Source organism: Cherax quadricarinatus, chromosome 49 (genome assembly GCF_038502225.1).
Source record: "Cherax quadricarinatus isolate ZL_2023a chromosome 49, ASM3850222v1, whole genome shotgun sequence".
NCBI classification, from domain to species: Eukaryota; Metazoa; Arthropoda; class Malacostraca; order Decapoda; family Parastacidae; genus Cherax; species Cherax quadricarinatus.
In genome coordinates, this window is record NC_091340.1 from 4,506,198 (window position 1) to 4,522,178 (window position 15,981).

The 15,981-nt window shown below is 45.0% G+C and overlaps 1 protein-coding gene across 1 annotated transcript; it reads left to right on the forward strand.

The window, feature by feature from the left end:
• Nucleotides 1-5,307: 5,307 nt before the first annotated feature.
• On the forward strand, nt 5,308-15,461 carry LOC128696921 (uncharacterized). Its single transcript, XM_053788341.2, has 2 exons — nt 5,308-7,126; nt 14,121-15,461. The coding sequence occupies exons 1-2, from the start codon at nt 5,585-5,587 to the stop codon at nt 14,352-14,354; spliced, it is 1,776 nt and encodes a 591-aa protein (XP_053644316.2). The 5' UTR covers nt 5,308-5,584; the 3' UTR covers nt 14,355-15,461.
• The last annotated feature ends 520 nt before the right edge of the window (nt 15,462-15,981 follow it).

Here is a 15,981-nt window from a genome sequence, read left to right on the forward strand (position 1 = left end):
GTTTTGTGTCATTCCGTGTGGTGGATGTAACAAACTTTATGTTGGATGAAATGTCGAGGAAGTTTGAGCAACATCTGAAGCAGAGGTATGCTTGTAGTTGGGCTAACTTCACCAAATTATGATACACCTCAGAGTTTGAAGCCAATCAGAAGAGGCATTCTTCAGTTATTATGCAAAAGCCAGTTCAATAAAACTGACAAATAAAAATATACACAAGTCAAAGAAGAACTTTCTTTAAATAAAGCCAAACAAAATAAAGCTCGAACATTGACACTGAGAGAATGAGAGAAGAAGAAAGAGAGATGAAAAAGAAAGAGAAGAAGAAAGAGAGAAGGATGAAGAGATAAGGGAAAAGACAGAAGAGAGAAACTCCAACCATTCATGCTTAACAAGCTTTACCTGTAAATTCTCATGATTAATGTGTTTATGATTCATTACCTTTGCAATTATTCATGAGTGTGGCCAGCTCTACCTGGAGCTCATTACCTTTGTAACTTGGTCATGATTATGACCAGATCTAGTTCATTACCTTTGTAACTTGCTCAGCTATCAAAACTTTGGAGTCCAGTCCCTGGACCCATTATGTACCTCTGTAATCTTTTGACTACCGCCCACAGGATGGGTATGGGCTGCATAATAAACATATAAACATATTAAACTAACTAACTTAAACTAACAGGCTTTACCTTCCGCTTGTTTGGGGAAGAGACGAGGGTTTCCAGGAGGATACTGAAGCACGCTTCTTCCGATCGACCTTCAACTTTCAGCAAATGTGGCCATGAGAAAAAAAAACATGGTGCAAAACAACCTGAGCAGTGATGCCTCCAGCTGGTCTCCAGCTCTCGCTCTCTCTCTCTCTCTCTCTCTCTCTCTCTCTCTCTCTCTCTCTCTCTTTTCTCTCTCTCTTTCTCTGCATGACCAGCACTGCAGTGATCTTGGGTCAGCATCTCACAGGATGTTAGTATGTTTGTTATCTTTGTTATCACGGTGGCTATTATCGTTATTATTCCTATTCCTGTCATTATCTCCAGCCTACCTGGTAATGGGTTTGTTCCATTATTCTACGATACTTTTACCATCTTTACCCTCTACGATACTTTCCATCTTCCCTCTACTACTTCCTCCCATCTACATCACTTCCCACCATCGTCTTTCAAACTTCCATCATCGTGGTGCAACATGCTTCAATAAACACACAACAAAACAAAGAGTTCACACACACACACACACACACACACACACACACACACACACACACACACACACACACAGCCAATCATCGTTGTCATCTGCCTTGAACAATTATTCACTCCTGGCTTCTCTAATACTGGAGATCACAACTACACAAAACTATGCAGTCAGCAGCTACGTTCAGGGCGAGTGAACATTGTGTTCTGCTGTGTAAATGTTAGTTCCTCGTGTGAGAATGAAGGTGTGAAGATGATAGGAAATATTGTTTTGGGTATTGTGTATTGATGACGACCCTGACGAGCCTTGTTACCCGTCGCCTTCACCCGTTCACACAGGCACTCTCACCTCTTTAACTAACTCGCTATCTCTTCTTCCTTCATAATTATTTATTCTTCCTCTCTCTCTCTCTCTCTCTCTCTCTCTCTCTCTCTCTCTCTCTCTCTCTCTCTCCCCTCTATTTGTATCTCTATATATATATCTATATCTATCTATTTCTCTGTATATCCCTCTCTCTCGTATATATATATATATATATATATATATATATATATATATATATATATATATATATATATATATAAACGCCAGAACACATTTATTAAAAAACAACGTTTGGGTCCTGCTACCTTGATCACTTCTAACATAGAAAAGTTGAGAAATAGCAATATATATAAGGGGGAAGTGGGGTGTGAGTAACACATAGTGACCTTAAAACTGTAAATGTGACTTGAGATGAGGTCAGATAGACACTGAAGTCACGTGATTCCAGTGTTGTTATGTCGGCGGTGCTTTGCCTGGTCGAGTATCAAGTATATTAATGGTTGATTAGGTTACATGCAGCCTTAATGACCCCCGTGTAGTCGATCGCCTTGAAAAACCATTTAACAACCAACCAACCAAATTTCATAGCAAACAGTATGTAAACAGAGAGATATATTGGACACAAGAAGCCACTGGCGATTTGTGTCTCATTCTATATTGGACACAAGAAGCCACTGGCGTCTTGTGTCTCATTCTATATTGGACACAAGAAGCCACTGGCGATTTGTGTCTCATTCTATATTGGACACAAGAAGCCACTGGCGTCTTGTGTCTCATTCTATATTGGACACAAGAAGCCACTGGCGATTTGTGTCTCATTCTATATTGGACACAAGAAGCCACTGGCGTCTTGTGTCTCATTCTAAGAAGCCACTGGCGTCTTGTGTCCAATACAGAGAAGAACGGTAGACTATATTAGACTGACGAAGCCACTAGCGAGCGAAACGTTTCATCAATAAAGATTCCCAGATATTACACAAGTGTCTCATTCTTCAACTTGTCGGTGATACAGCAGAGAAAATCGCAACAGAATGTGAGGATGAGCAGCGGCGAGCGTCGTGATAATTAACCCGGTCGTTACTCAGAAGAGACGGACACCCAACTATCGCCGTAGATTACAGCATTCACCTCTGTGACTCAGGTCCATAGAGATGGAAACTGCCAGCGCATGAGGTGAGTGTTAACCACGTGTTGCGCATGAATAGATTCAGCGGTCGGCGGTAGAGGTTACACCACCACCGACCGCAAGTACCTTGGCGGTGACGGCGACAGTGCCACTAAGGCACTGTAAGAACTGACGATTAGTGTCAGTGTGGCGTGGAAAGTGTCTACCTCCCAGGCCTGAAAGTGGAGGAAGTATTTTCCTGGCACTTAAGACTTAAAGTTGATGATTAAGACAAGATTTCGTTCGGATTTTTAATCCCGGGGGGTTAGCCACCCTGGATAACCCCAGAAAGCCAGTGCGTCATCGAGGGACATTATTATCCCTCAGGATGCAACCCACACCAGTCAACTAACACCCAGGTACCTACTTACTGCTAGGTGAACGGAACAGGTGTAAGGAAACATGCCCAGTGTCCCTCCCCCCCTCTATTTCGGTGATCGAACCACGGACACTCAGTGTGGGAGGAAAGAGCGTTGCCTACCAGGCCACGGGTCACCTTAATGTCTTAATTATCAACTTGTCGGTATTTTATACTATTTTCAACAAGACTTCAAGTTACTGAACAAGTTTTTCAAGTGGAATTATGTACCGAGAAATGTGTTGATGTGACATAATTTGCTGTTTAAGGTATTTTTTCTTGAGAAGACTTTTCGCTCACCAGGGACTTTATCAGTTGTCAGAGTCTCCTGCCTCACGTGAACGATGTCGCCGGGTCTCCTACCTCAAGGTAACACTGTCACTGGGTCTCCTACCTCAAGGTAACACTGTCACTGGGTCTCCTACCTCAAGGTAACACTGTCACTGGGTCTCCTACCTCAAGGTAACACTGTCACTGGGTCTCTTGCCTCAAGAGAACACTGTCACTGGGTCTCCTGCCTCAAGGTAACACTGTCACTGGGTCTCTTGCCTCAAGAGAACACTGTCACTGGGTCTCCTGCCTCAAGGTAACACTGTCACTGGGTCTCTTGCCTCAAGAGAACACTGTCACTGGGTCTCCTGCCTCAATGTAACACTGTCACTGGGTCTCCTGCCTCAAGGTAACACTGTCACTGGGTCTCCTGCCTCAAGGTAACACTGTCACTGGGTCTCCTGCCTCAAGAGAACACTGTCACTGGGTCTCCTACCTCAAGGTAACACTGTCACTGGGTCTCTTGCCTCAAGGTAACACTGTCACTGGGGCTCCTGCCTCAAGGTAACACTGTCACTGGGTCTCCTACCTCAAGGTAACACTGTCACTGGGTCTCTTGCCTCAAGATAACACTGTCACTGGGTCTCCTGCCTCAAGGTAACACTGTCACTGGGTCTCTTGCCTCAAGAGAACACTGTCACTGGGTCTCCTGCCTCAAGGTAACACTGTCACTGGGTCTCCTGCCTCAAGGTAACGCTGTCACTGGGTCTCCTGCCTCAAGAGAACACTGTCACTGGGTCTCCTGCCTCAAGGTAACACTGTCACTGGGTCTCCTGCCTCAAGAGAACACTGTCGCCGGGTCTCCTGCCTCAAGGGAACACTGTCGCCGAGTCTCCTGCCTCAAGGGAACACTGTCACTGGGTCTCCTGCCTCAAGAGAACACTGTCACTGGGTCTCCTGCCTCAAGGGAACACTGTCACTGGGTCTCCTGCCTCAAGAGAACACTGTCGCCGGGTCTCCTACCTCAAGGTAACACTGTCACTGGGTCTCCTGCCTCAAGGGAACACTGTCACTGGGTCTCCTGCCTCAAGGGAACACTGTCACTGGGTCTCCTGCCTCAAGTAACACTGCCACTGGGTCTCCTGCCTCAAGGGAACACTGTCACTGGGTCTCCTGCCTCAAGGGAACACTGTCACTGGGTCTCCTGCCTCAAGGGAACACTGTCACTGGGTCTCCTGCCTCAAGGTAACACTGTCACTGGGTCTCCTGCCTCAAGGGAACACTGTCACTGGGTCTCCTGCCTCAAGGGAACACTGTCACTGGGTCTCCTGCCTCAAGGTAACACTGTCACTGGGTCTCCTGACTCAAGGTAACACTGTCACTGGGTCTCCTGCCTCAAGGGAACACTGTCACTGGGTCTCCTGCCTCAAGGGAACACTGTCACTGGGTCTCCTGCCTCAAGTAACACTGCCACTGGGTCTCCTGCCTCAAGGGAACACTGTCACTGGGTCTCCTGCCTCAAGGGAACACTGTCACTGGGTCTCCTGCCTCAAGGGAACACTGTCACTGGGTCTCCTGCCTCAAGGGAACACTGTCACTGGGTCTCCTGCCTCAAGGTAACACTGTCACTGGGTCTCCTGCCTCAAGGGAACACTGTCACTGGGTCTCTTGCCTCAAGAGAACACTGTCACTGGGTCTCCTGCCTCAAGGGAACACTGTCACTGGGTCTCCTGCCTCAAGGGAACACTGTCACTGGGTCTCCTGCCTCAAGGTAACTCTGTCACTGGGTCTCCTGCCTCAAGGTAACACTGTCACTGGGTCTCCTGCCTCAAGGTAACACTGTCACTGGGTCTCCTGCCTCAAGGTAACACTGTCACTGGGTCTCCTGCCTCAAGGTAACACTGTCACTGGGTCTCCTGCCTCAAGGTAACACTGTCACTGGGTCTCCTGCCTCAAGGGAACATCCACTCACTTTCACTCTCAGTATCGTGGTTGTCGTGGAGGTCCCTTCACAGTGTTCCTGTGGAGGCGGCCGCTGCAGCACCTGCCCAAGCACAGCTGCTGACGTTCTCCATGGCTTCCACTGTTCCCTTCATTAACCAGTACCATGAAACGCTGTCAAGTTAATTATACAGCGTGAGGTGTAAACAAGTTCTGATTTCACATATTTCTAAGTAAAGACTTGTAGTATTCTGCGTTGTAAAAGAGCATTTCTGAGAGTGAAACTTTTGAATAAGTTGTGCCTTATGCTTTTCTAAGCATCTTAGTTGAATTTAACGATGGTGCAACTTGTGACGGCTCTGTTGGCGTGGTCGTGCGCAGCGGCAGCTTATTTGCAGTTCTCGTTGTTGCTGTCGTTACTGTCGTCGAGGTCAAGGCCGTCTCTTGCTCTCTCCAGCCGGGAGCAGCAACCCCCGTCGTCTTCTCCTTGGTATCGTCTCTCTCTGCACCTTCGTACTTCCCATGATGTTGACAGTCTGGAGGTGACCTCACCGCCGCCACACTCACAGCTAAACTTCAACACATCGTCACACCTGGAGGTGCCAGTGCAGTTTCAAACAGCAACCGAATCGGTGCAGATCCCGCTGTTTGCTCTCAGAGAAGACAGGAAAATGGATGGAAGTAAAGCAGAACTTCAGCCAACATTTTTTTCAGAGCCTGCCATATCCTCACCATTAACAACTATCAAATTCACTCTAGATGATGTCCCAGTATTTTGGCAGCCACAGTCTTCTCCTTCACATCTTGCTGTTAAATCAAATGAAACATACAGGGACGATATATTATCACTTTTAAGGAAGTCTTCCACAAGAGTCTCGCTTGAGGCTAGTGAGTATATTATAGATTCACTTACTCACAGACAAACACCCAGGCATCTATTTATTGTGACACCGACGGGCAGGTCGCAGCCATCAGCCACTCCACAAACCAGGACGACCTCGGAGTTAACAGGACATTCCCTAGACGCAGAGGAAAGTTTAGTGTCATCGTTAACTTTGCCTTTCTTGGAGAATTCAACTGAAGAATCTCTGAACACAGCCAGACTTCGTGATCTGAGGACACCAGTGGTAACCAGGGCCTCAGACTCCCGGTCTAATAACATCGCTGAGTCCAACATCTTCACCACAAAGCCAATTAAGACCAAGTCTGAGGTTTCTATCGATAACATCGTTTTTGAGACATCCGAAGAGAACGGAGTTTTCAGTAAAAGTCCAGTACCGAAAATTACAAGCCTCAGTGAAGAAAAAAATAGCTATGAAAATGTTGACGAGACTGAGAAGCCTCGCCTTGCCAGGAAGACAATTAATTTTAATCAAGAACTCTTAGCCCTTTTGAAAAATTACAATCCAAGGGAGAAAAATGATGAAACCACAACAGAGGTAAATTCCTTCTGGCTGAGTAATCTGAGTAAGGTTAAGACTGGGAGAGTGTGGAGTCTGAAGGGAGGTGCTCGGTCCCCCTCAATCACCAGCTCATCCAAGGATGACGCTCCACCATACAACCTACAGCAGAATATAGGTGGTGTATTCACGGCATCCCTCCTAGGCTTGATGGCCGCTACAGCTAAACTAGCGAGTAATACGACCCTGACAGTCGTAACTGAAGGTCCCAGGATAATTTCAGTTGGGGAGGTGGGTGAGGTACCGCACGAAACACAGGAGACATTAATCAATGCCGCTTCTCTTGGACTTTCCGCTGCTCTGAAACACGGTATACAGAGCCTCAATGTGAGCGCTTGGGTGTCCGGCTGTCCCAAACTTTATGGCAAAGTGGCGCTCAATTGTGCCATTCACCATGATGCTCTTGTCAACACCGCCATGGTGAGTCCACTGCTGTGAATCCTTAAGGGGCGCGTAAGTACCACTGTCTCCTAATAACATGTTTATTTTTCCACTATAATCTACCTCGTCCATAATTACTATCACATTTACTTTGTTTCGTAAGGTGAAGTCCAGGATGTTTCCTTAGTTTATGGTATACCCAAATCTTTGAAGACAATTATGTTGCAGAGGTTTGAGCTTTGCTCAGGCGTCTACAACAGCAGTATTACTACTACTATTACTACTACTACTTGTAGTAGTAGTAGCAGTAGTAATAGTAGTAGTAGTAGTAGTAGTAGTAGTAGTAGTAGCAGTAATAGTAGTAGTAGTAGTAATAGTAGTAGTAGTATCATGTGGGAGTTCGAACACGTGGATAGGGTAAAGTAATACTCACGTAGGCTGGAAGTACGTATAATTACGGATAATGTGGGGAGCGCCCTAACAGCCGTAACCTTGTCTCCTTGCTCACTCTCGTAACACTGACTGGCCACCCACAGTACCCACATGTGAGGGGGTCTTTGAATACTGCTGTGGTCAGCACAATATGAATACAGACAGTGACTCAGGCAGAGACGGTTGGTAGTGAGTCATCTACTGGTAACTGGTTACTGGTAACTGGTTACTACTACTGAGAGTAGTAGCAGTAGTAATAGTAGTAGTAGTAGTAGTAGTAATAGTAGTAGTAGTAGTAGTAATAGTAGTAGTAGTAGTAGTAGAAGTAGTAATAGTAGTAGTAGTAGCAGTAGTAATAGTAGTAGTAGTAGTAGTAGTAGCAGTAGTAATAGTAGTAGTAGTAGTATATTATTTTTAAGTTTTCGTAGCTAAGAAACACAATGGTGTTTGATAAACGAGACATTTTTGCAATATTTGGGTATCTGTATCCTGGAAACGTTTCGCCACACACTGCCTTCTTCAGTCCAATGCGAACAAAGGTGGAATAAGAGGAGTTTGAAGTAATCAGTTCCTTGCGGAACTAGTGTTGTAAACCTCTCTGAACCTCCTCGAATTATTGAACTTACGGGTATTCTGAGAGACATAACATATGGAAGTTTAAAGCCTCACACTAACTTAGCACATGCTGCTGATACTATGCGGTTTCATGCGCACGTCTGACGATAAGCCCGGCATGGTGTCCGCTCTAGTACCTTTCACCTTGCGCGGTAATCGTAATTTTTCGCCTGTCAAGCTGACAAATTCGCACGACCTTGCGCTTATTTGTATTAATCTCCAGGAGCCATTTATTTGCCCATCTTTGAAGTCGTCCAAGTTTACGTGTAGTCTGACTGTATTTAGTTTCTCACGTTCTTACTTTCCTCTTTAACTCTACAACAATGGTTCAGTCAACATGAGCGCTAATAATACAATAACAAGTGTGAGAGTGACGTAGTACTGTTTTGGTCTACGAGAGTACAGTCTTGGCGAATGCTTATGCTTTTAATCACCAATTTGTACTCGTTTAGCTGCAGCAGGAGAGTGCAACCAGTTCCTCAACAACCGGTCCTGATTGAAGGTTGTAATTCTGAGTGACCAACCAGTTCTTATTAAGGTTGAAGTTTATTTTTGACGTAAATGTTAGAAATGACGTCAGAAATGTATCATTATGACAGAATTTCTTCGGTGTTTACAAATAAGTTAACTGCCCTTGAATGAGTGGGAGGGGCTGGGTTTGATTGGTGTTGGGGGGTGCGGGAGTTGTTTCTTGAGTAGCTTTAGGTAGATGTCGTTTTGATAAGGACCTGCCTCGTATGGGCCAGTAGGCCTTCTGCAGTGTTCCTACATTCTTATGTTATGTTCTTATGTTCTAATTAAGAAAGCTTAGTTACCCTTGTATAAAATCATTTATAATCTGAAGATGGGAAGACACTCCTTGTTATCATATTCTTATTTTTATATTATTATTCCACAAATTCGTGAATTTCCAGGGAAACTCCTACATTGTCTACATCCTGGAGTAACACTACACTGTCTACATTCTGGAGTAACACTGTCTACATCCTGGAGTAACACTACATTGTCTACATCCTGGAGTAACACTGTCTACATCCTGGAGTAACACTACATTGTCTACATCCTGGAGTAACACTGTCTACATCCTGGAGTAACACTACATTGTCTACATCCTGGAGTAACATTGTCTACATCCTGGAGTAACACTACATTGTCTACATCCTGGAGTAACACTGTCTACATCCTGGAGTAACACTGTCTACATCCTGGAGTAACACTACATTGTCTACATCCTGGAGTAACACTGTCTACATCCTGGAGTAACACTACATTGTCTACATCCTGGAGTAACATTGTCTACATCCTGGAGTAACACTACATTGTCTACATCCTGAAGTAACATTGTCTACATCCTGGAGTAACACTACATTGTCTACATCCTGGAGTAACACTGTCTACATCCTGGAGTAACACTACACTGTCTACATCCTGGAGTAACACTACACTGTCTACATCCTGGAGTAACACTACACTGTCTACATCCTGGAGTAACACTACACTGTCTACATCCTGGAGTAACACTACACTGTCTACATCCTGGAGTAACACTACATTGTCTACATCCTGGAGTAACACTGTCTACATCCTGGAGTAACACTACATTGTCTACATCCTGGAGTAACACTGTCTACATCCTGGAGTAACACTACATTGTCTACATCCTGGAGTAACACTACATCCTGTAACACTACATTGTCTACATCCTGGAGTAACACTGTCTACATCCTGGAGTAACACTACATTGTCTACATCCTGGAGTAACACTGTCTACATCCTGGAGTAACACTACATTGTCTACATCCTGGAGTAACATTGTCTACATCCTGGAGTAACACTACATTGTCTACATCCTGAAGTAACATTGTCTACATCCTGGAGTAACACTACATTGTCTACATCCTGGAGTAACACTGTCTACATCCTGGAGTAACACTACACTGTCTACATCCTGGAGTAACACTACACTGTCTACATCCTGGAGTAACACTACACTGTCTACATCCTGGAGTAACACTACACTGTCTACATCCTGGAGTAACACTACACTGTCTACATCCTGGAGTAACACTACACTGTCTACATCCTGGAGTAACACTACACTGTCTACATCCTGGAGTAACACTACACTGTCTACATCCTGGAGTAACATTACACTGTCTACATCCTGGAGTAACACTACACTGTCTACATCCTGGAGTAACACTACACTGTCTACATCCTGGAGTAACACTACATTGTCTACATCCTGGAGTAACACTGTCTACATCCTGGAGTAACACTACATTGTCTACATCCTGGAGTAACATTGTCTACATCCTGGAGTAACACTACATTGTCTACATCCTGGAGTAACACTTCTACATCCTGTCTACATCCTGGAGTAACACTACATTGTCTACATCCTGGAGTAACAGTGACTACATCCTGGAGTAACACTACATTGTCTACATCCTGGAGTAACACTGTCTACATCCTGGAGTAACACTACACTGTCTACATCCTGGAGTAACACTACACTGTCTACATCCTGGAGTAACACTACACTGTCTACATCCTGGAGTAACACTACACTGTCTACATCCTGGAGTAACACTACACTGTCTACATCCTGGAGTAACACTACACTGTCTACATCCTGGAGTAACACTACACTGTCTACATCCTGGAGTAACACTACACTGTCTACATCCTGGAGTAACACTACACTGTCTACATCCTGGAGTAACACTACATTGTCTACATCCTGGAGTAACACTGTCTACATCCTGGAGTAACACTACATTGTCTACATCCTGGAGTAACATTGTCTACATCCTGGAGTAACACTACATTGTCTACATCCTGGAGTAACACTGTCTACATCCTGGAGTAACACTACATCCTGTAACTACATCCTGGAGTAACACTGTCTACATCCTGGAGTAACACTACATTGTCTACATCCTGGAGTAACATTGTCTACATCCTGGAGTAACACTACATTGTCTACATCCTGAAGTAACATTGTCTACATCCTGGAGTAACACTACATTGTCTACATCCTGGAGTAACACTGTCTACATCCTGGAGTAACACTACACTGTCTACATCCTGGAGTAACACTACACTGTCTACATCCTGGAGTAACACTACACTGTCTACATCCTGGAGTAACACTACACTGTCTACATCCTGGAGTAACACTACACTGTCTACATCCTGGAGTAACACTACATTGTCTACATCCTGGAGTAACACTGTCTACATCCTGGAGTAACACTACATTGTCTACATCCTGGAGTAACACTGTCTACATCCTGGAGTAACACTACATTGTCTACATCCTGGAGTAACATTGTCTACATCCTGGAGTAACACTACATTGTCTACATCCTGGAGTAACACTGTCTACATCCTGGAGTAACACTACATTGTCTACATCCTGGAGTAACATTGTCTACATCCTGGAGTAACACTACATTGTCTACATCCTGAAGTAACATTGTCTACATCCTGGAGTAACACTACATTGTCTACATCCTGGAGTAACACTGTCTACATCCTGGAGTAACACTACACTGTCTACATCCTGGAGTAACACTGTCTACATCCTGGAGTAACACTACACTGTCTACATCCTGGAGTAACACTACACTGTCTACATCCTGGAGTAACACTACACTGTCTACATCCTGGAGTAACACTACACTGTCTACATCCTGGAGTAACACTACACTGTCTACATCCTGGAGTAACACTACACTGTCTACATCCTGGAGTAACACTACACTGTCTACATCCTGGAGTAACACTACACTGTCTACATCCTGGAGTAACACTACACTGTCTACATCCTGGAGTAACACTACACTGTCTACATCCTGGAGTAACACTACACTGTCTACATCCTGGAGTAACACTGTCTACATCCTGGAGTAACACTACACTGTCTACATCCTGGAGTAACACTACACTGTCTACATCCTGGAGTAACACTACACTGTCTACATCCTGGAGTAACACTACACTGTCTACATCCTGGAGTAACATTACACTGTCTACATCCTGGAGTAACACTACACTGTCTACATCCTGGAGTAACACTACACTGTCTACATCCTGGAGTAACACTACACTGTCTACATCCTGGAGTAACACTACACTGTCTACATCCTGGAGTAACATTACACTGTCTACATCCTGGAGTAACACTACACTGTCTACATCCTGGAGTAACACTGTCTACATCCTGGAGTAACACTACACTGTCTACATCCTGGAGTAACACTACACTGTCTACATCCTGGAGTAACACTACACTGTCTACATCCTGGAGTAACACTACACTGTCTACATCCTGGAGTAACATTACACTGTCTACATCCTGGAGTAACACTGTCTACATCCTGGAGTAACACTGTCTACATCCTGGAGTAACACTGTCTACATCCTGGAGTAACACTGTCTACATCCTGGAGTAACACTGTCTACATCCTGGAGTAACACTGTCTACATCCTGGAGTAACACTGTCTACATCCTGGAGTAACACTGTCTACATCCTGGAGTAACACTGTCTACATCCTGGAGTAACACTGTCTACATCCTGGAGTAACACTGTCTACATCCTGGAGTAACACTGTCTACATCCTGGAGTAACACTGTCTACATCCTGGAGTAACACTGTCTACATCCTGGAGTAACACTGTCTACATCCTGGAGTAACACTGTCTACATCCTGGAGTAACACTGTCTACATCCTGGAGTAACACTGTCTACATCCTGGAGTAACACTGTCTACATCCTGGAGTAACACTGTCTACATCCTGTCTACATCCTGGAGTAACACTGTCTACATCCTGTCTACATCCTGGAGTAACACTGTCTACATCCTGTAACACTACATCCTGGAGTAACACTACACTGTCTACATCCTGGAGTAACACTGTCTACATCCTGGAGTAACACTACACTGTCTACATCCTGGAGCAACACTACACTGTCTACATCCTGGAGTAACACTGTCTACATCCTGGAGTAACACTGTCTACATCCTGGAGTAACACTGTCTACATCCTGGAGTAACACTGTCTACATCCTGGAGTAACACTGTCTACATCCTGGAGTAACACTGTCTACATCCTGGAGTAACACTACACTGTCTACATCCTGGAGTAACACTACACTGTCTACATCCTGGAGTAACACTACACTGTCTACATCCTGGAGTAACACTACACTGTCTACATCCTGGAGTAACACTACACTGTCTACATCCTGGAGTAACACTACATTGTCTACATCCTGGAGTAACACTGTCTACATCCTGGAGTAACATTACACTGTCTACATCCTGGAGTAACACTGTCTACATCCTGGAGTAACACTGTCTACATCCTGGAGTAACACTGTCTACATCCTGGAGTAACACTGTCTACATCCTGGAGTAACACTGTCTACATCCTGGAGTAACACTGTCTACATCCTGGAGTAACACTGTCTACATCCTGGAGTAACACTGTCTACATCCTGGAGTAACACTGTCTACATCCTGGAGTAACACTGTCTACATCCTGGAGTAACACTGTCTACATCCTGGAGTAACACTGTCTACATCCTGGAGTAACACTGTCTACATCCTGGAGTAACACTGTCTACATCCTGGAGTAACACTGTCTACATCCTGGAGTAACACTGTCTACATCCTGGAGTAACACTGTCTACATCCTGGAGTAACACTGTCTACATCCTGGAGTAACACTGTCTACATCCTGGAGTAACACTGTCTACATCCTGGAGTAACACTGTCTACATCCTGGAGTAACACTGTCTACATCCTGGAGTAACACTGTCTACATCCTGGAGTAACACTGTCTACATCCTGGAGTAACACTGTCTACATCCTGGAGTAACACTGTCTACATCCCGGATATCGTCTACGTAACACCTACAACAACATCCTCACACACCGGGTTAAAACACAACTAATCCTTCAATAAATTGTTTCAGAAAGTGACTTGGAAGAAGAAAATGTTCAGCGAGGGTCACCTGGAGGAGCAGGTGATTGCCGAGGGTGACCTCCTGAAGGTGCAGGAGCCCAGGTTCACCTTGGAGCACCACCTGGACCAGTACCACCTCATCATCAAGGACTTCCGCGCCAAGGACTGTGGCACGTACGAGTGTGAGGCTCGTGCTGCTGGCACGACAGCTGCCTCACAGCTGTTGCTCTTTACGTGCCTCTGACATACCTGTGTACGACACACCTCTCTCTCGGGCACACCTGTCTGACACACCTGCTTCTGATACACCTATCTGGCATACCTGTCTCTGACACACCTGCTTCTGACACACCTGCTTCAGACACACCTGTGCCTGGCATACCTAAGACACACCTGTGCCTCGTATACCTGTCTCTGACACACCTGCTTCTGACACACCTGTGTCTGGCATACCTTTCTCTGACACACCTGCTTCTGACACACCTGTGTCTGGCATACCTTTCTCTGGCACACCTGCTTCTGACACACCTGTGTCTGGCATACCTGTCTCTGACACACCTGCTTCTGATATACCTGTGCCTGGCATAACTGTCTAAGACACACCTGCTTCTTACATACCTGTGTCTGGCACACCTACTACACACCTGCTACTGACACACCTGTGTCTGGCATACCTGTCTCTGATACACCTGCTTCTGACATACCTGTGTCTGGCACACCTGTCTATGATACATCTGCTTCTGACACACCTGTGCCTGGCATACCTGTCTAAGACACACCTGCTTCTGACATGCCTGTGTCTGGCACACCTGTCTGTGACACACCTATTTCTTTTACACCTGTGTCTGGCATACCTGTCTAAGACACACATGCTTCTGACATACCTGTGTCTGGCACACCTGTCTATGACACACCTGCTTCTGACACACCTATGTCTGGCATGCCTGTGTCTGACATACCTGTGTCTGGCACACCTGTCTATCACATAAGTGCTTCTGACATACCTGTGTCTGGAACACCTAATCACATAAGTGCTTCTGACACACCTGTGTGTGGCATATCTGTCTATGACACACCTGTGTTATCTCCAGTTAAGGTGATTTTAATCTGTGAAGAAGGGATTAAACTCTCAGTGTATATACAGTGAGAGATACACGCCTCTAGTATATATACACTGGGAAATGCACATCTCTCAATGTATATACTTTATGACAATGTCTTTGGTTAGTCACATCAAGAGTGACAAGTCAGGTAAAGGTTAATTTCCTTGTCAAATTTTACGTATTATGAATGAATCTAGGTTATACAATCCTAGACTTATATTCAAATTGTAATTTTTTTTTTTTCGTAAATCATGATTCCATTATATCTCTTCCAGCTTCTTATTTGCCTGTTAAAATTTTCTCAGCTTTCAACCCATCAATGGGGGGATTGAATCCTCTTTCCTAAATTAACCGAAACTATATATATATACAACGTTTCTCACTGCATCTTGGTCATGTACGCACCTTCTTATGGGTCGATTCAGTGGCTCCTGGCTCCTGGCTCCGACGGCGGCCTCTTATGGTGTTTGCAGGCGTCGAGTTATAGCTGCTGGGCCCGTTACCTGCACCTTGACTGCCTTTACCTCCATGTATTGATGTCCTCAAAGAATAATGTGAGAATTCTCGCTCTCAACCACTGTCAGTTGTAAGTGGTTCATTGTATTTAACTCCGATGTTGTGTACCAGTGGGAGGTGGTACACACCACACTGTGTAGTAACTACATTACATGATGTGTGTCAGTGGGAGGTGGTACACACCACACTGTGTAGTAACTACATTACATGATGTGTGTCAGTGGGAGGTGGTACACACCACACACTGTGTAG

What these genes read in the sequence shown, in the direction of transcription:
- LOC128696921 (XM_053788341.2), top strand. Translation starts at nt 5,585, where the DNA reads ATGGTGCAACTTGTGACGGCTCTGTTGGCGTGGTCGTGCGCAGCGGCA. An exon ending in CTCTTGTCAACACCGCCATG is followed by an intron (nt 7,127 to 14,120) that starts GTGAGTCCACTG and finishes AAATTGTTTCAG; the next exon opens with AAAGTGACTTGGAAGAAGAA.